At 41.8% G+C, this 17,031-nt stretch overlaps 1 protein-coding gene across 1 annotated transcript in view; it reads left to right on the top strand.

The window, feature by feature from the left end:
- The first annotated feature begins 6,924 nt into the window (after positions 1-6,924).
- kat7b (K(lysine) acetyltransferase 7b) overlaps positions 6,925-17,031 on the top strand; it is a 56,837-nt gene continuing 46,730 nt past the window's right edge. The window contains exons 1-2 of the mRNA XM_069904680.1: positions 6,925-7,040; positions 13,701-13,764. Of these exons, the coding sequence (XP_069760781.1) occupies positions 13,741-13,764 (24 nt within the window). The 5' untranslated portion in view covers positions 6,925-7,040; positions 13,701-13,740. The remainder of the gene's footprint in view (positions 7,041-13,700; positions 13,765-17,031) is intronic.

Below are 17,031 nucleotides of genomic sequence, written 5' to 3'. Positions count from 1 at the left end.
ACTGATGCAACCAGCCAGAAGGCTGGTTGGTACACCAGTGTACCATGGTACACCAGTAGAATTTTTCGAGAATTTTCAATGACATACGCAATCTCCTCAAACTCCTCACAAAGTATAGCCACTGGCGAGCCTTCTTCATGATTTCATTGACATGAAGGCTTCAGGACAGATCCTCAGAAATGTTGGTACCCAGAAATTGGAAGTTCTTGACCCTCTCTCCTGTTGAGTCCTCGATAAGGACTGGACCGTGTTCCCCTGACTTCCTCCTGAAGTTCACTATCATCTCCTCGGTTTTGCTAAAGTTGAGTGTAAGGTTGTTGGTAATTGGAATAAAGCTAGCAGCCCACAGAGGTGCACATTAAGGGTATCAAGAGAACAAGAGATAGAACTTGAGCAGCCGTTCTCAACTTTTTGTTTTGGTCCTCCACCACCCCACCTCACTTCACCCAGAACTCTGCTCAAAGTTTATGGCCTTCCATTAATGATTATTTTTAAATACAGGATTATAGCTGATATATATTTTTTTTTTAAATTAGTTGTTCAAATTTGATTGTTTATCAAATCCAAATCAGCCTGAAGATTTAACCAATCCAAGGGCTGCGTACGGGATTAAATTGTATATGTATACCGTACACATTGAGAACTGAAAAATCCAGGGTGATGTTATATTTGGCCTTGTTTAAAGTAAAAGGATTTTACTGGTACGAGTGGGAAAAGAAGATATTCCATCTTAGTTCTACACTAGCTCTTTAAAAGCAAGAACAAAATCAATTCTCAAGTTTATAATGGCATCACAATCCAAACATGAATTAAAAGTCCAGCGTATTTGCTTTGGTGTGAGGCACATATCAGGAGCTCATGTTACAAGTGCTCACCTAAGCTTTGTGTATAGAAGTAACTTTGATGTGCTTGTCACTTTCAAACCTGCACAGACAAAACCATGTGCTGTCAAACCAGTAGGTGCATATAGAATGCAGGCACAAACATGAAGCCTGACTGACGTGGGCATACCAAGAGTTATGGGAGAAACTCAGCAGGTCAAAGAGCATCAATGGGTATCAATTGGCCAGTCAACATTTCAGGATGGGACCCTTTACGAAGACCAAGATAAAAAGGTGAAATCATATATGGGAAGAAACCGGGGGAGGAGCCAAGAGGTAGAGGAACAAAGCTTGAGGAAGAAAGGTTAGACATAGAAAAAGAGGAAAAAAAAAACTTGTTTTTTTTTAAAGAGTACGTCAATAAAGAGATGAAGACAGGGGAATGAGATGAGACTGGGGTTACTTAAAAGTAGAAAACTCAATCTTGATGATGTCAGCTTTAAGACTGTCCAGGGGGCATATGATGTGTTGCTCCTCAAGTATTTAGCCTCACCCTGATAATGGATGAGACCGAGGACAGACAGGAATGGTTCAGGAAGTTAAAGTAGTTGGCTACAGGAAGCCCAAGTTTAGATCCACAAACAGAGAGCTTGGCATTTTCACGCTGAAACTTTGACTGGCCATTTCTACCGACGGATGGTGTCCGACCTGCTGAGTTCCTCCAGCAATTTGTTGTCTGCTCAAGATTCCAGCATTAGCAGATTTTATGTTTGCCCAGAGTGATGTGAGTTGGGTTTTGAGGGGGATGTGACGTAGTTTGAAGGTCTCTGTTGTGCTGATGTGTAGATTTACAGAACTACACTACATCTACGTGAAAGCAAGGTTTGGCGCTGGTTCAAATAAAACTCAGCTCTTGGAGGTTTTATTCCAGTACACTATAATTTTCTTAAGTTCTTTGCTGTGGTGATAATAGCTTAATACCACCAAAGTGTGCAATTGCAATCCTAAATTCCAATTAAAAGCCATTTAAATTTAAATTTAGACATGGTAACAGGCCCTCTGGCCCACTAGCCCGTGCTGCCCAAGTACAACCAATTAACCTACAACCCCTGGTACATTTTGAAGGGTGAGAGGAAACTGGAGCACCCAGAGGAAACCCACGCACAGGAGAACTTACGAACTCCTCACAGGCAGCGTGGGATTCAAACCCAGGTCGCTGGCGCTGTAATAGCGTTGCGATAACCACTATATTAATCGATGCTGCCCCTTTGTGAGACACTGGTTGGTTTGGATTTTGGATTACACTTTATGTCAAATGAGTCTGTTTCTTTTTAGTTATACAGGTCGACTCCTTCTTACGATAGGGTTTCGTTCCAGGACTCGCATCGTAAGTTGAAACGATCGTAAGCTGAAACAATAATGCCAATAGCGCCCTCTACCATTTAAAAAAAATTTAAATGCTGAAAATGTTTTATACAACACAATTTAAACTGATAAAGAACATTACTGCAATGTCCACAACTGTTTTTTTTTCATTTACATTTTACTTAAATGCTGAAACCCCTTCTTATAACGCAAATTAAAATGATTTTTAAAAATTACAAAGCTGTACGGACTTGAAGGGCCGACATGGCCTGTTTCCGTGCTGTAAACGGTTATATGGTTATATGTGTCGTGTATCGCAAATGTGGGGAAATCTTGTAACTTTAAATGAAAATTATCTGATTTGGACTCTCATATCTTTGTAATATCGCAAGTCGGGATGTTGTAAATCGCGTCTATGTGTGTGTTCAAAATACTGGTAGTTTGCATAAATCTAAATTAACCAGCAGAGGGCATCTAAACACCAATTTGTTCCACCAATTTTAAATCAGATTCTGGAATATTACAAGAATTTGTAATCCATCGAAACTGAGCCTTTGACCCAACTTATCTTCAACTGCCAAGGTGCGTTCCTGAACTAGTTCCATTTGCCTTCAGTTAACCCATATCCACTAAACCTTTCCCATCCATGTACCTATCCAAATGCCTTTTAAACATTTTAATTGTACCTGCTTCTACTACTCCATCTGGCAGCTCCATCTATATACCCACCACCCTCTGCATGGAAAGAAAATCCTCCAGGTGCCGTTTAAACCTCACCTTCCCCCCCCCACACCCCCCCCTCACCAAACATCAACCTATGTTATGAACTCCCGTACTCTGGTCAAAATGCTGCGGCCTTCCACTTTCTCTCTGCTCCTAATGATTTTATAAACCTCTATAAGATCACTCCTCAATGTTCTCTGCTTCAGAGAAAACAGACCGAGCCTATGATGTCTCTCCTTACAATACAAACCTTCCAGTCCTGGCTCTCCTTCTTAACCATATCTGCACACAACAGGTACAGTTTCCCCAACACAGCTATAATATTATTTGGGGTCTTGCGAGCCCAGAGGACCCCAAAACCCAGCAGCAATAGATATTCACCAAGACAAATGGTTACTTAAACAAAAGTTGCTTTTAATTATCTTTAAACATGAAAATAGAATCAAACTTTAACTTATCTCTATTTACTTACTTAACCTAACTTCTAATTTTAAGTGCACATATATGTAATGTGTGTGTAAGTTCAGAAATGTTCTTTGGTTCACAGTCCAATCTCATTTCTCATTCCTCCAAGTTCACTGGTTGTAGGCAATTCTTATACTGTGGTGAATTGGGTCCTCATTTCTGAATCATGCATTCTTGTCTTTCATACAGAATTGCATGGCACTTGGAGAAGATTTTATTCAGGACCATCGGAAACAAGCAAAACCGTGACATTTTTAAAGTTCACCAGGTTTTGATGCCTGAAAGGTAAATGGTTACCGCTCAGGAAGGTTCTTGTCAGTTTTCAGAGAGAGATTTGTTGTATGATGACATCTGTCTTGGGTAAACTTGTACCTCTCACTTTGTTCGTTTTAGATTGGTCACAGTGTTTGAGCTACCGAAAGAAAAGAGACACACACACACCGAGAGCAGTTCAGTTTATATAAATGTTTATTACAAATTCAAAAGCTGATTTCAAACTACAATATGCAAGCCCTTCCCAACTATACTTATCAACGCTTGGACTGGTCCCAACTGCCGAAGCGAGGCAACGACTGCACACTTGCAGTAGGTTGTCAGGGCGCCGGTAGCAGCTTCTCCACCTCCCCCGACTGGGACGTTGGCTGGACTCTAGAAGTTCTTCTTCTTGCTGAGAGATGTTGCCTCCTCTCGGAGAGTCTCAAACTTCAGCAGCAGGACCATGGCTTATATTACCCAAAAACTGCTTACCCAAGCACCTATTCCCAGCACAGCAAGAAAGATAAGCGAGCAAGCTAGCATGCTAGGCTTCTATCGAATAACATAATTTTCAGCTTATCACTTTGAAAACAATGGTTTATTTTGCATCAAGGCTAGGCCTCTGTCAGTCTGTGACTTGTCAGCCACAAACAAGCCTGCAGCTGACGTGGACATTACCGCTCCATAAATCTTCGCCCGCAAAGCCAAGGCAAAGAACGATAACATGGATACCTCGTGTTATTTTCATAGGAACTGAATAAAAACAGAATACAAAATTCAGAGAACTGGAATAATTATTTAACCACAACACAATTACTTGACGTTCATTAACTATAAACTGGACAAATTATAGTTTGAAATTCATATTCTGTTATTGTAGTTGATTCTGTTATTGGACATTCACAGAATTAATCATTGCAGAGGATAAATTTAAACCATTAACCAGAAGAACAAAGGGATAGAATCGAGTTATATGGACAGCCTTCTCAAGGGCATATATTACTCTTTTTGGAGTCATCTGAGGGCAAATTTTTGCTATGAAAAAAAATGCAAGGTTTCTATAATTTGAGGTTCAGTTATAAATTAAATGAAATTGTCAATTAAATTGTGTCTAGAAATGTCTTGCAACCTCATTCAAACCAACATAGTTGATACTTGTTCCCTGCACCTTTGATCTCATATGGCTTATATTGAAGCTGTAATTTAAATGGAATATGTTTAATCAGGTCTCACAGTTAAATACGAAATTATAATAATGTATGAAATGGAATTTCATGATCACAGACAAAACCAATGGCATATCACCATTCATAGATGAACCGCATTCTGGCCTGCAGGACTCAAGATTGTTCCTCAATGGATCAGAGGTGGAGAGAGTGAGCAAATTTAAATTCTTGGGAGTCACCATCTTGGAGGATCTTTCCTGGACCCAACACACCAACAGCATCATGAAGAAAGCACGTCAGTGCCTCTCCTTCCTCAGGAGTTTGCAGAGGTTTGATATGACACCAGAAACCCTGCAAAATTTCTACAGAAGTGTGGTGGAAAGTGTACTGTCTAGCTGCATCATAGTCTGAGTATAGGGACACCAATACCCCTAAGCATAAATCCCTCCAAAAGGTAGTGGACACAGGCAAAACCCTCCCCTCAATTGAGAACATTTACAGGGAATGCTGCCGTCAGAGGCCCTCAACACCCAGCAGATGCTCTGTTCTCACTGCTGCCATGGGTGCCACAAGGCTCACATGACCAGGAACAGCTGCTACCCCTCCACCATCAGACTCCTCAACGACAAACTCAATTAGAGTCTCATTTAAGGAATCTGTGCCCTTTATTTGTTCCTTCTGTATTGCACAGTTTGTTTACATGTTCACGCTGTGTACAGTTTATTTTTTGCACTACCCATTAGTGGCAATTCTACCATGCTTGCAGGAAAAGGAAATCTCAGGGTTGGATGTGATGTAATATATGTACTCCAACAATAAATCTGAAATCTTACCTGTGCACTTTATTGATATCTTTTAATCTGTCTGCATTCAACTTGTTTACAATTTTTTTACATATTCACATTGAGTGCAGTTTATTTTTTTGCACTACCAATTAGTGGTAATTCTACCTTGCCTGAAGGAAAAAGGAATCTCAGGGTTGCATGTGATGTCATGTATGACAAAATTATCGAAATGGTATCTGTTTAGGAAAAGGGGAGATGCAGAGAGACTTGGGTGTTGCTGTGCATCAATCGTTGAAAATGGATGTGCAGGTTGTGATAGTACAGATCTATCACCAATGTATATAGTGTATATAGTTACAGTATCTAGACTGTGCTTACAGCGATTGGCTGAGAGCTTAGCCACGCCTACTGTCTGGGCCTTAAAGGGTTGTGTCCCTAGCCAGGTCGGATCATTCCGGACTGGTCGGCCACCTGTGAAGAGCTCCTGTCTTTTGCTAATAAAAGCTTTGGTTTGCATCAACAAGTCTTTGGTTCTTTTGACGAGCTCTACACAGGTGCAGCAGGCGATGAAGAGGGCGAATGGCATGTTGCCGTTCATAGCGAGAGGATTTGAGGAGTACGGAGATCCTTCTACAGCTGTACAGGGCCTTGGTGAGACCACATCTGGAGGACTGTGCGCAGTTTTGGTCTCCTGATCCAAGGAATGACATCCTTGCCATGGAGGGGGTGCAGAAAAAGTTCACCAGAATGATACCAGGGATGGAAGGACTTGCATATGAAGAAAGATTGGATAGACTAGGTTTGTATTCTCTGGAATTTAGAAGATTGAGGGGGGATCTTATAGAAACATAAAATTCTTAAGGGTTTAGACAGACTGGACGCAGGGCGGTTGTTTCCAATGCTGGGAGAAACCAGAACCGGGGTGGGGGTCACAGTTTAAGGATAAGGGGGAAAAAATTCTTCTCTCAGAGAGTGGTAAATGTGTGGAATTCTTTGCCGCAGCAAGTAGTTGAGGCCGGTTCCTTGTCATTATGTAAGAGTGGGTTAGATTTGGCCGTGGTGGATAAGGGTATGGGGGAGAAGGCGGGAACCGGCTACTGATCCGCCACGATCAGATTTGAAGGGCCAAATGGCCTCCTCCTGCACCTGTTTTTCTAGGAAATCCTCTAATTACGAGGTTGGCATTTGGATTTGGATGGCTGAAAAAGGCCAGGATCCGAACCTCGTGCCCTGGCGGTGCCAGGGTGATCCCAGCACTGTGTTGCTGGTGTCCGCTGGGGAGGCCGGAACCAAAGGCTCGCGGCTCAGGCGGAATCTTTGCCGCCCGGAGCAGCAGGGAGGCTGGTTTCCGGTCGTGCGCCGGAAGTGGCGGAACACAACAACGGTCAACGGCGCGAGTGGCTGCCGATCGTGCGAGGGCTGCAGCCGGGAGCGCCAGGAGGAGAATGCCGCGCAGGAAGGTGGGCGCCGCGCCCCTCGTCCCCCGGCCGGAGGCGGTGGGCTCTTTCCCCCCCCCCCCACCTCGATCGCAGGACTTCCCCCCCCCCCCCACCACCTCCAACCACCAGCGGGGTCACTCCCCTCCCCTCCCTCCGGCGTCGCGCCCGGTAGGATCCCCGGCGCCTGGGTAGCGGCGGCCGGGATCCCCTTCCCTTCCCCCAGCCCGCGACCCCCGGGTCCGCGGAACGCGCCGGCAGCCCCCGTCCGCTCTGGGCCCGCGAATGTTGCCGCTGCCCCCTCGGTTGCGCTCCTCCGATTGGACGGTCCGCTGTCACTCAGCGCGGAGCCCGCCGCCTGATTGGTGGGTGGGGTGGGGGAGGGATTCGTCCCGCCCTCTGGCTTCAATGGAGAATGGGAGCGGGTTCGGCGGCGGCCGAGTCCTGGGGCGGGGGATGAGCAGCTCCCCCAAGCCTCGGCCACGCAGAACCAAGGACATTGCAGCATGTGGCACTTAGTGGACACAAGCTCGTATATCCTTGGAGCCATCTGTTCCGGGGCCACTGTTCTGCAATTAGAGCATCACAGTACAGGCCCTCCATGTTGTGCCGACCTATATATTCCTACCAAAAAAATACTAAACTCCTCCCTCCTCATCACCCTCTCTTTTTTAAGAGTCTCTTAAATGCACGTAATGCGTTAGCCGCCCCTGGCAAAGCATTCCAGGCACCCACAACTCTGTGTGTGGGGGGGGGGGTGGATGGGGGAGGGGGGGGGTGGATGGGGGAGGGGGGGTGGATGGGGGAGGGGGGGTGGATGGGGGAGGGGGGGTGGATGGGGGAGGGGGGGTGGATGGGGGAGGGGGGGTGGATGGGGGAGGGGGGGTGGATGGGTGGGGGGGGTGGATGGGTGGAAGGGATGGAAGGACTTGCATATGAAGAAAGGTTGGATCGAAAAGCTTTGTATTCTCTGGAATTTAGAAGATTGAGAGGGGATCTTATAGAAACATATAAAATTCTTAAGGGTTTAGACAGACGAGATGCAGGACGGTTGTTTCCAATGCTGGGGATGGGTGGGGAGGTGGAATCTTAACCTCTGATGCCTCCCCTCAACATTGCTCCCTTCACCTTGTCCACGTAGAAAAATAGGTGCACGAGCAAGCCTACACCGCCATTCAATATGATCATGGTGGATCATTACCCGGTTCCAGCCCTCTCCCCATACCCCCGATCCCCTTAACCACCAGGGGCAAATCTAACCTACTATTAAATATTGACAAGGAACTTCCTGTGGCAAAGAATTCCACAGATCCACCACTCTCTGAGAGAAGAAATATTTCCTCATCTCAGTCCTTAAAAAAAACTTCCCCCTTATCCTTAAACTGTGACCCCGGTTCTAGTTTTTCCCCAGCATTGGAAACAACCGTCCTACATCTCGTCTGTCTAAACCCTTAAGAATTTTATGTTTCTATACGATCCCCTCTCAATCTTCTAAATTCCAGAGAATACAAAGCTTTTCAATCCAACCTTTCTTCATATGCAAGTCCTTCCATCCCTTGTATGAGTCCAGTGAACCCCCCTCTATGGTGAGGATGTCTTTCCTCAGATAAGGAGACTAAAACTGCACACAGTACTCCAGGTATAGTCTCACCAAGGGTCCTGAACAGCTGCAGCAGGATCTCTGTACTCCTATGCTCAAATCCTCTTGCTATGAATGCCGACATGCCATTCGCCTTCCTCACTGCCTGATTGATACTCCCACCCTGGGAAAAAAAGTGCTGGCTGTCTACCTTATCTTTACCTCTTGTAATCTTGTAGACCTCTATTAAGTCACCTCTCATCCTTCTTCGCTCTGGAGAGTAAAGTCCCAGCTCTGATAACCTTGCCTCATCAGACATATTTTCCAATCCAAGCAACATCCTGGTAAATCTCCTCTGCACCCTCTCCAGAGCTTCTACATCCTCCTATAATGAGGGGACCAGAATTGAACATAGTTCAGTGTGGTCTCACCAATACGACCTCTCGATTCTTGAACTCAATTCCCCGATTAATGAAGCCCAGCATCCCAATGGTCTTTATTATCCTATCAAATTTTAAAGGAGGATCCAAAGTCAGGGATTTTAATATATGACACACTAAACGTTTTAATGTTATTGAATCTCAAGTTGTTACTGCTTTTTGTGACCATGAATTTTTGGTTTACTTATATTATCAATGTTACCCCATGTTCTAGACAAGTTATGTCTCCTCTTAGTTTACATTAATTTCCATTTCTTTGCAGTTGCTTTTTTTTTTAACATATATTGGCAGTAAGATTAAAACCTTTCCGATGATATTTTGCATATTTGTATAAATGGTGTACTAAATTTCTCCATTCTTCTTATACACGCTTCCATTAAAAGAGTATTAAACTCTTACAACATGAAGCTAGATGAGTTCTCGCCATTATCGCTACTGATCTCTTTTGCAAACACTTGCTTCTCAACTATTTTGTTTTTTTTAATTCTTCCCATTAATGTTCCTATTTATGGTTTGTGATTTTTTTTTTTCAGGTCCATATTTGTCATGCAAGTTGTATTTCTAACTTGCCATATGGTAGTGCCAAAGATATGGTATTTAGCTATTGTCAGCCAGATATAAAAAATAACTTGCACTTACATTGTAATTTCACAGCTTTATGGTGTACAAAAGTGTTTTGCACCCAGTTAAGTAAGCATTTATAAAGAACAATCCTAATTTGCATTCAAAGGAAGAGTATAGCTGGTTTAGGCTCAGCAAATTCATAAATAGCAATCGTTGGAATGATTAAATAAGTTTTGGATTGTTAAACTGATTGAGAAATAAATATTGGTTAGAATGTCAGAGTTAATTGTTCAGAAAAAATATCAAGTTTATTACTAGCTGATTGTCCAAGTACAACCTGACAAAATAATATTCCAGTCCTCGGTGCAAAACATGTGGACATACTACCAGACATAACGCACATACAGGCAAACAATACATAAATGTCATGAACTTTTCGTGACTATCCCTCGTAGTTGAGGATGATGCCCTTTGTTCCGTTGACCCACAGAGCGAAGACACCTGTGCGTGCATTTGTTTAACATGTACTTGGTGTGGCACTCCATGAAGCACACAAACTTTTACATCGAAGTGAAAGAGCATGGGAAATCACAAGAAAGAATGCACCTCTGATAATGCAACACTTTCTTGGTACTGAGCTGAATTTGTAGCATTTTGTTTATACCTTTTGCGTTGATTTATGCTGTAAATCCATCCTCAACATCCATTGGAGCGCTTACATCCCTAACGTCGAAGTACTCGAGATGGCAGAGGTCGACAGCATCGAGTCCACGCTGCTGAAGATCCAGCTGCGCTGGATGGGTCACGTCTCCAGAATGGAGGACCATCGCCTTCCCAAGATCGTGTTATATGGTGAGCTCTCCACTGGCCACCGTGACAGAGGTGCACCAAAGAAAAGGTACAAGGACTGCCTAAAGAAATCTCTTGGTGCCTGCCACATTGACCACCGCCAGTGGGCTGATATCGCCTCAAACCGTGCATCTTGGCGCCTCACAGTTTGGCGGGCAGCAACCTCCTTTGAAGAAGACCGCAGAGCCTACCTCACTGACAAAAGGCAAAGGAGGAAAAACCCAACACCCAACCCCAACCAACCAATTTTCCCCTGCAACCGCTGCAACCGTGTCTGCCTGTCCCGCATCGGACTTGTCAGCCACAAACGAGCCTGCAGCTGACGTGGACTTTTTACCCCCTCCATAAATCTTCGTCCGCGAAGCCAAGCCAAAGAAAGATGCTGTAAATTATTTTCATAAAGAGAGATCTTCTCTTTGACAAATGAGTACTGAAAATCGTCTTCTCCGTGGTTAATATTGCTGAGCTATGAGATCAGATCCTAGCAGGCTTCTGGCAGAATCAGTAGTCTGAAGGACATTATTTCATGCTTGGGGAGTACTTCTGCTCTTTTCACTAGCTGCTTGGTGGCCTTGTGTACTTGAGTGGTTACTCATGGGTATTTGGTATCTGTTGTGGTTTTGAATTGTATACTCCTTCATCTGTTAGTGTTTGGCCTCTGTGCACTCTTGTCAGAGTCTTGAGATGCTTCATGCCTTTCTGGATGTTGTTTTTTGCTAATTTAAGTAGTCTGGGGCCAAGGATTCCCTTAATCAATCAGTTTTTTAAGGAGTCTTGAGGATGTCATTGACATACAATTTTTTCTACGCTTATGGGAATAACTTCTCCTATTGGAGTTCACCAAAGAGATCTAGTTTTGGCAAGCTGATATTTTTATTTGTATTTATCCTATCTGATAAAAGTTAAATCACCATTGGAGTTGATGTTTGATTAGAATCTTGATCCCACAGATGGAGAAGACAGACATTGCTTTGCCGATCTTGCTATTTGTGTTGAAGGATTTTGCAAAGGAATTATTGACGAAACTTATTATAAGTTGTTTGCGCCTCTGAAGTGTAATTTAGGATAGGAATCACCTCTTTGGATTGGGGCTGTGTTTGAGGCCTTGATCTTGAACACTCTTCTCCACGCAGGTAAAGGCATTGATGGATTCTTTCATCAGTGTGTTGGCTCACTTGCAGATGGATGCTGGATTATGAGAAATGAGCCACGCTACCTGTGTCAGTCAGCTGTGATAGTGAAGGATGTTGGTTTTCCTAATATTTAGTAAACTTTGTTGAAAGAATCAACAATGGTTTCATAGAATAAATTTTAAAAAAAGAAATGCATCACCTTAATCTCACTTTCCAGCATTAGGTTCATTGACCTGCTGGTTGGAGCCCTTCAGCAATTACCCGTCTGAGGCAGGGATGTGTAGACCCCTACTATTCTTCTTTGGCGTCACTGCCATTGGCATCACTTTGGAATTCAGTTTTCTGTGTACATGCAAAGTTTGTGTATTATGACTTTGGTTCTGGATTGGAGGAACTTGAGTTTGGAATGTTACCCTGGATTACATCACTGGGAGATGGATCGTAATTGTCATAAGAATTTACGTTGAGGGTAATACAGCAAATCAAAGATTTCTTTGTACAGTTAGTTTCAGGATAGCTGATATATCCAAGCCCTTAGAGCCTGTATATTAATAGCTGGTTTGGTCTGTAGAAAGGTTGCACACATGGTTGGATTGCACTCCAAAATGGGTGTATGGGAAAAGAGTGTGGTTATAATTGAGAAGCTTCTGCTGTGTAAATGCAATGATTTTTAAACTGCAAACAACGTTGAAGTTCACAATGTATCAGACTATAATTAGATTGTCTTGAAGAGAAGAACAAAGATCTTATTGAATGAAACAGCTATGAAGTTTACAAAATCCTTGAAGGTCAGAGGATGTTTTGTTGAAAGAGACTTTGACAGCTCTGGAGCAACATTCCAATCCTGAGTAATAAGATGATGCTATTAAAGATTGAAACAATTTTTTTTTCTTTCTTTGTCTTTGAAAACTCTGAAACTGTGTAACTTGTGTTGCAAATTACATTTATTATTGCCAGTTCTCTGAGAGAAAGAGTAGGTAACCAATTACCATCCCTAAAATCTGGCTCTAAAACACACACTTGACAAAATTATCTGACATTTGAAGCCACAATTCACCATTAATTTTTCATTCTCTCTGTGCAGTCTGATAGCTCATCCCAGAGTTTTCTGCCCACAATTTTATCAGACTACGGAAAATAGAAATTAAAAAATGCGAAAGTTCATCTCGGTTCATTTAACAGAAAGCATATATTCTAATTTCATGATTTTATTAATTCTCTGTCCATATGGTAAATACATGGAATAGATGGCGAAAATTTCATGATTTTAGGGGTTGAACCAATTTTTTAACCTGGCCCATCCTTTTTGATTTTCATGAAACTTAGATTCTAAATATAGTATTACATGACAATAATGGAACCTTTACTTTATTAATACACCAAAGCACTAAAATTAATTGAATTATGGAATATATATTTTGTGTGATTCATGCTGTACCATTTCTTGCATATGTGTTTCTGATTGAAAACCTTAATTTAATTGACAACACATTTAGATTTAGCAGGTGGCTTTGTATCTAGATAGAAGTAATAACTTAAATTTAGACATACCGGATGGTAACAGGCCCGTCTGGTGCTGTAATAGTGTTGGGCTGACCGCGACACTAACCATGCCGACCGGAATGCAAGTTAAAATCTATTGTTAGGAATACGAAATAAATGATACAAGATTTCAATATCCTGAAAATAACAGGAAAAGAAAACCAGCAAAAAATAATTGGATAGATTTAAAAATAGTGATTCATGAAAACAAAATTGTCTTTTGACAGTTACTCTGGCCCTGAATAATTAATTGGTATATCATTCTTTTGTATGATGTGATTCCTGTCCTAGCAAGTTTGTCCAGTGCTTGTTTGAAGGAATTTGATAAATTGTTGTCCACTTTATAAAACCTCAGAAAGAAATTGTGTCCTGATATCTAACCAGATCATGAAATAAATATGACCATTTGTTTCCCTTATCTATTCAATAGCCTATTTGAACATACTGTTCTCATTGCAATCCAATCATCCTATGTCGAGTCCTCTAATGTATATGTTTGAGCAAAGTCAGAGACCAAAGAATGAATAGGGCACGTTTTCACTGATGCAGTCATACCATGCCGATTATGTTCCCTCAGGAAGCATCCTAACAAGGTGAAGTGGAAGCCTAGTGAGTAAATGGAAAGTGATCGAAGGAGGCAGGTATGAACGTTGTGCCTATCTATGTGTTTGGGTAAGGGGTTAGCAGGGTGATTAATTAATTAACAAATCACTAGTAAGGGAATGAGATTTCATGTGTTATTAAAATTGCTTTTAATAATGTTTACTCTTAAATTGTCAAAGTAAAATAAACATCAACAAAATTGCACACCGTCTACTTTTGTCTAGGATTGTGCCAATTGGTTTAAATATCCGACTAAATGTATTTGGATTGAAAATTAACGACATAAATCTGTGCCCCATTTTAAATCATGTAAGCCATTCCTGGTATAATATTTGAGCTTTGCGAGAACTGAATTTATTCCACTTAATTGTGGAATCTTGCAGCAAGAGCACAGAGGCCCATAAGCTCATCGGAGCCTCTTTCATTTCTTTGAAAGAGCCATTCACTTAGTTCACTTTCCCATTGTTCTGCATTTTTTTTTCAGCTGTATGTACTTTCCAAAGATTGGCATTATTTTATATGCCCACTTCACTAACTCACATACGTGAAGTCTTGCTCCCTCCTTCATTAAGCAAACTTTTAACATTTTTTATTTATTTTTGTACCCATGCTTCTGTCACTAATATACATAAAAAGGACCAAGTTCAGACTGTGAGGGATACCACTTCCCTCATGTCTGATAAACAGTCTTTTGGTGTTTCCCATGTTTAGCCAACTGTAAGCCCACAACCACTTTAAACCTGGAAGCTCCAATATTGCTACTAAATGCATTATCCACATTTTATCAAAAATCTTTTGAAATTCTACGTATGTAGCATTATTTGTTTGACCCTTTGTTTTAAACATTGTCAGATTGTAAATTCTTGGCCATCATCTTTTTTTTTGTCTATCTTCATTTAAACTTTATCAGCTACTTTCTGCACAAAAATATCTAAAGTTCTGTTTTTGTTTTTTTTATTTTGAACCAGTTTTAATTTGTTAAACAGGATGTTACCATCAACATTGAAAAACTTATAGTTAAGGTTTACGGTTGCACACCAAAAATATTGTATTGTTCATAAACACAAACTTTTATACCCAATGAAGAGGGGAAAAGAGATGATGGCTTTTATGAGTATTTTGTAAAGAATACATGATTGTTAATTTCCTGTTAAACTTGTTAGATTTGTTATTTTCATGTCCCTTTCCTTTCAAGTAGAGGGTTAGATTTCCATCATCCTGTGTTTTCCTTGGAAGCCTGTTCAGAAGTTGATAAGTGTGAAAGAATCTCTTGGTTTCATTTGCCAAATTAGTATAATATCAAGCTGCTTCTTTGTTAGTTTTATCCCTACAACCAATAGAATCAGAATTTATTGTCATGAACAAGTCATGAAATTTGTCATTTTGTGGCAGCATCACACTGCAAACCAGCTTATATTAAAAAAAAATAATGCACATAAAGTCAAAGTAAAGCAGCGTCTTTGATTCATTGATCATTTTGGAATCTGATGGCAGTGGGAAAGAAGCTGTCCTTGTGCTCGTCTTCAGGCTCCTGCACCTTTTCCCCGATGATAGCAGAGTGAAGAGGGCATGGCCTGGGTGGTGGTAGTCCTTGAGGGTAGAAGCCACTCTCTTAAGATACTCCCTCTTGTAGATGTCCTCGTCTGGTGCCCATGATGTTTCAGGCCTAGTTAACAACCCTCTGGAGTTTTTTCTTGTCCTGAGCATTAGTACCTCTGTACCAGACAGTGATACAACCAGCTAGAATGCTCTCCATGGTCCACCTGTAGAAGGTTTCAAGAGTCTTTGGTGTCATACTGAACCTCCTTCAACTCCTCACAAAGTATAGCCGCTGGTGAGCCTTCTTTGTGATTGCATTGAAATGGAAGCTCCGGACAGATCATTGGAGATGTTGACACTCAGGAATTTGAGTTTCTTGACCCTCTCCACTACTGAGCCCTCAATAAGGACTGGTTCGTTTTCTCCTGACATCTTCCTGAAATCCACAGTCATCTCCTTGACTTTGTGCCTTTTTTCTGATCTGTCACTAAGCTCTTTTTTTCCCTAATCGATCCATTTTAAATTTCCATCGTCACTTCATGATAGTCTTTGGTTCCTACCAGTATTTCAACATTTTATTTTTGGCTTTATTGATTTGTGCTCTCCAATGGATTAAGTTGCTAATTTATCAAGATTCCTGGCACACCTTAAGAATATTTTTTTTAAATTGGGAACTTTACAAACTGAGTGTGCCAATTTTCTTCCCTGCTTTATTTGTTGAACTCTCCTCTTTGATGGCCTGTTGATATGATGCTGCTTGATTGCCTCTTGATACTACTGAAATTTGTCATTATTCGCTTGTGTGGCTCATTGTTCAAACTAGATATTTTAACTGTAGATGGATTTCGCAGTTTTTTTAAAAAAGGAATGCAGAGTAGGAATTTTGGCCATATATTTTTCTCCCAAACCTAGTGCCCCTTTAATTTTTTAAAAAATTTAGACACACAGCACGGTAACAAGCCATTTCGGCCCACAAGTCTGTACCGCCCAATTTACACCCATTTAACCTCCACTCCCAGTATGTTTTGAATGGTGGGAGGGAACTGGAGTCCCCAGGGAAAACCCACGCAGACCAGGGGAGAACGTACAAACTCCTTACAGACGGCGTGAGATTCAAGCCCAGGTCCAAATCATTGGTGATGTAAAGGCATTGCTCAAACCACCTCACCAACAGTCTACCCCTTTGAGCTTAAATATAATAGCTGATTGATAATTCCTAGTAGCTTAGTACACTGAGTGCATGTGGTTCAGCCATTGGACAATTAAGAGAGCTATCTTCATATTTGTTGGCTCTCATTCCTCAAATTGCTTTGAAGTATCCAGGGAGTGCCGTAAATATTCTTGTATAATGCGAAAAAGTTTGTACCAAAATTCGAGCTCAAAGTAGGGGGGGTCGCATTATACACAAGGTTATTATGTTTACAATTTTTTCTGGCAGGTTTAACGACAGCAGTGCGAATTGGGCGGGCGGGGGGGGGGGGGAAAGAGACGCCAGTGCGACTCGGGTGGACGAGGGGGGGGTAGAGAGATGATAGCGTGAATCGAGCGGGCGAGGGGAGGGGTTAGTATTATGCACAGGGGTAAAATTTTTCTCCCTTTTTCCCCTCAAAAATGGCGGGGGGGTGTCACATTAGACACAAATATTTACAGTAAATGTTCTTGATAAAGTAGTTTCCCATTTATCACTCATGATATCATTAAAGTTGTTCTACATATAACAACCCATGTTGCTAATCAAAATGAACATCATGATCTGAAAACCTTGG

Source organism: Narcine bancroftii, chromosome 12 (genome assembly GCF_036971445.1).
Source record: "Narcine bancroftii isolate sNarBan1 chromosome 12, sNarBan1.hap1, whole genome shotgun sequence".
Taxonomy (NCBI): Eukaryota; Metazoa; Chordata; class Chondrichthyes; order Torpediniformes; family Narcinidae; genus Narcine; species Narcine bancroftii.
The sequence above is the reverse complement of the archived record's forward strand: the minus strand, read 5'-3'. Positions and strand labels throughout refer to the sequence as shown.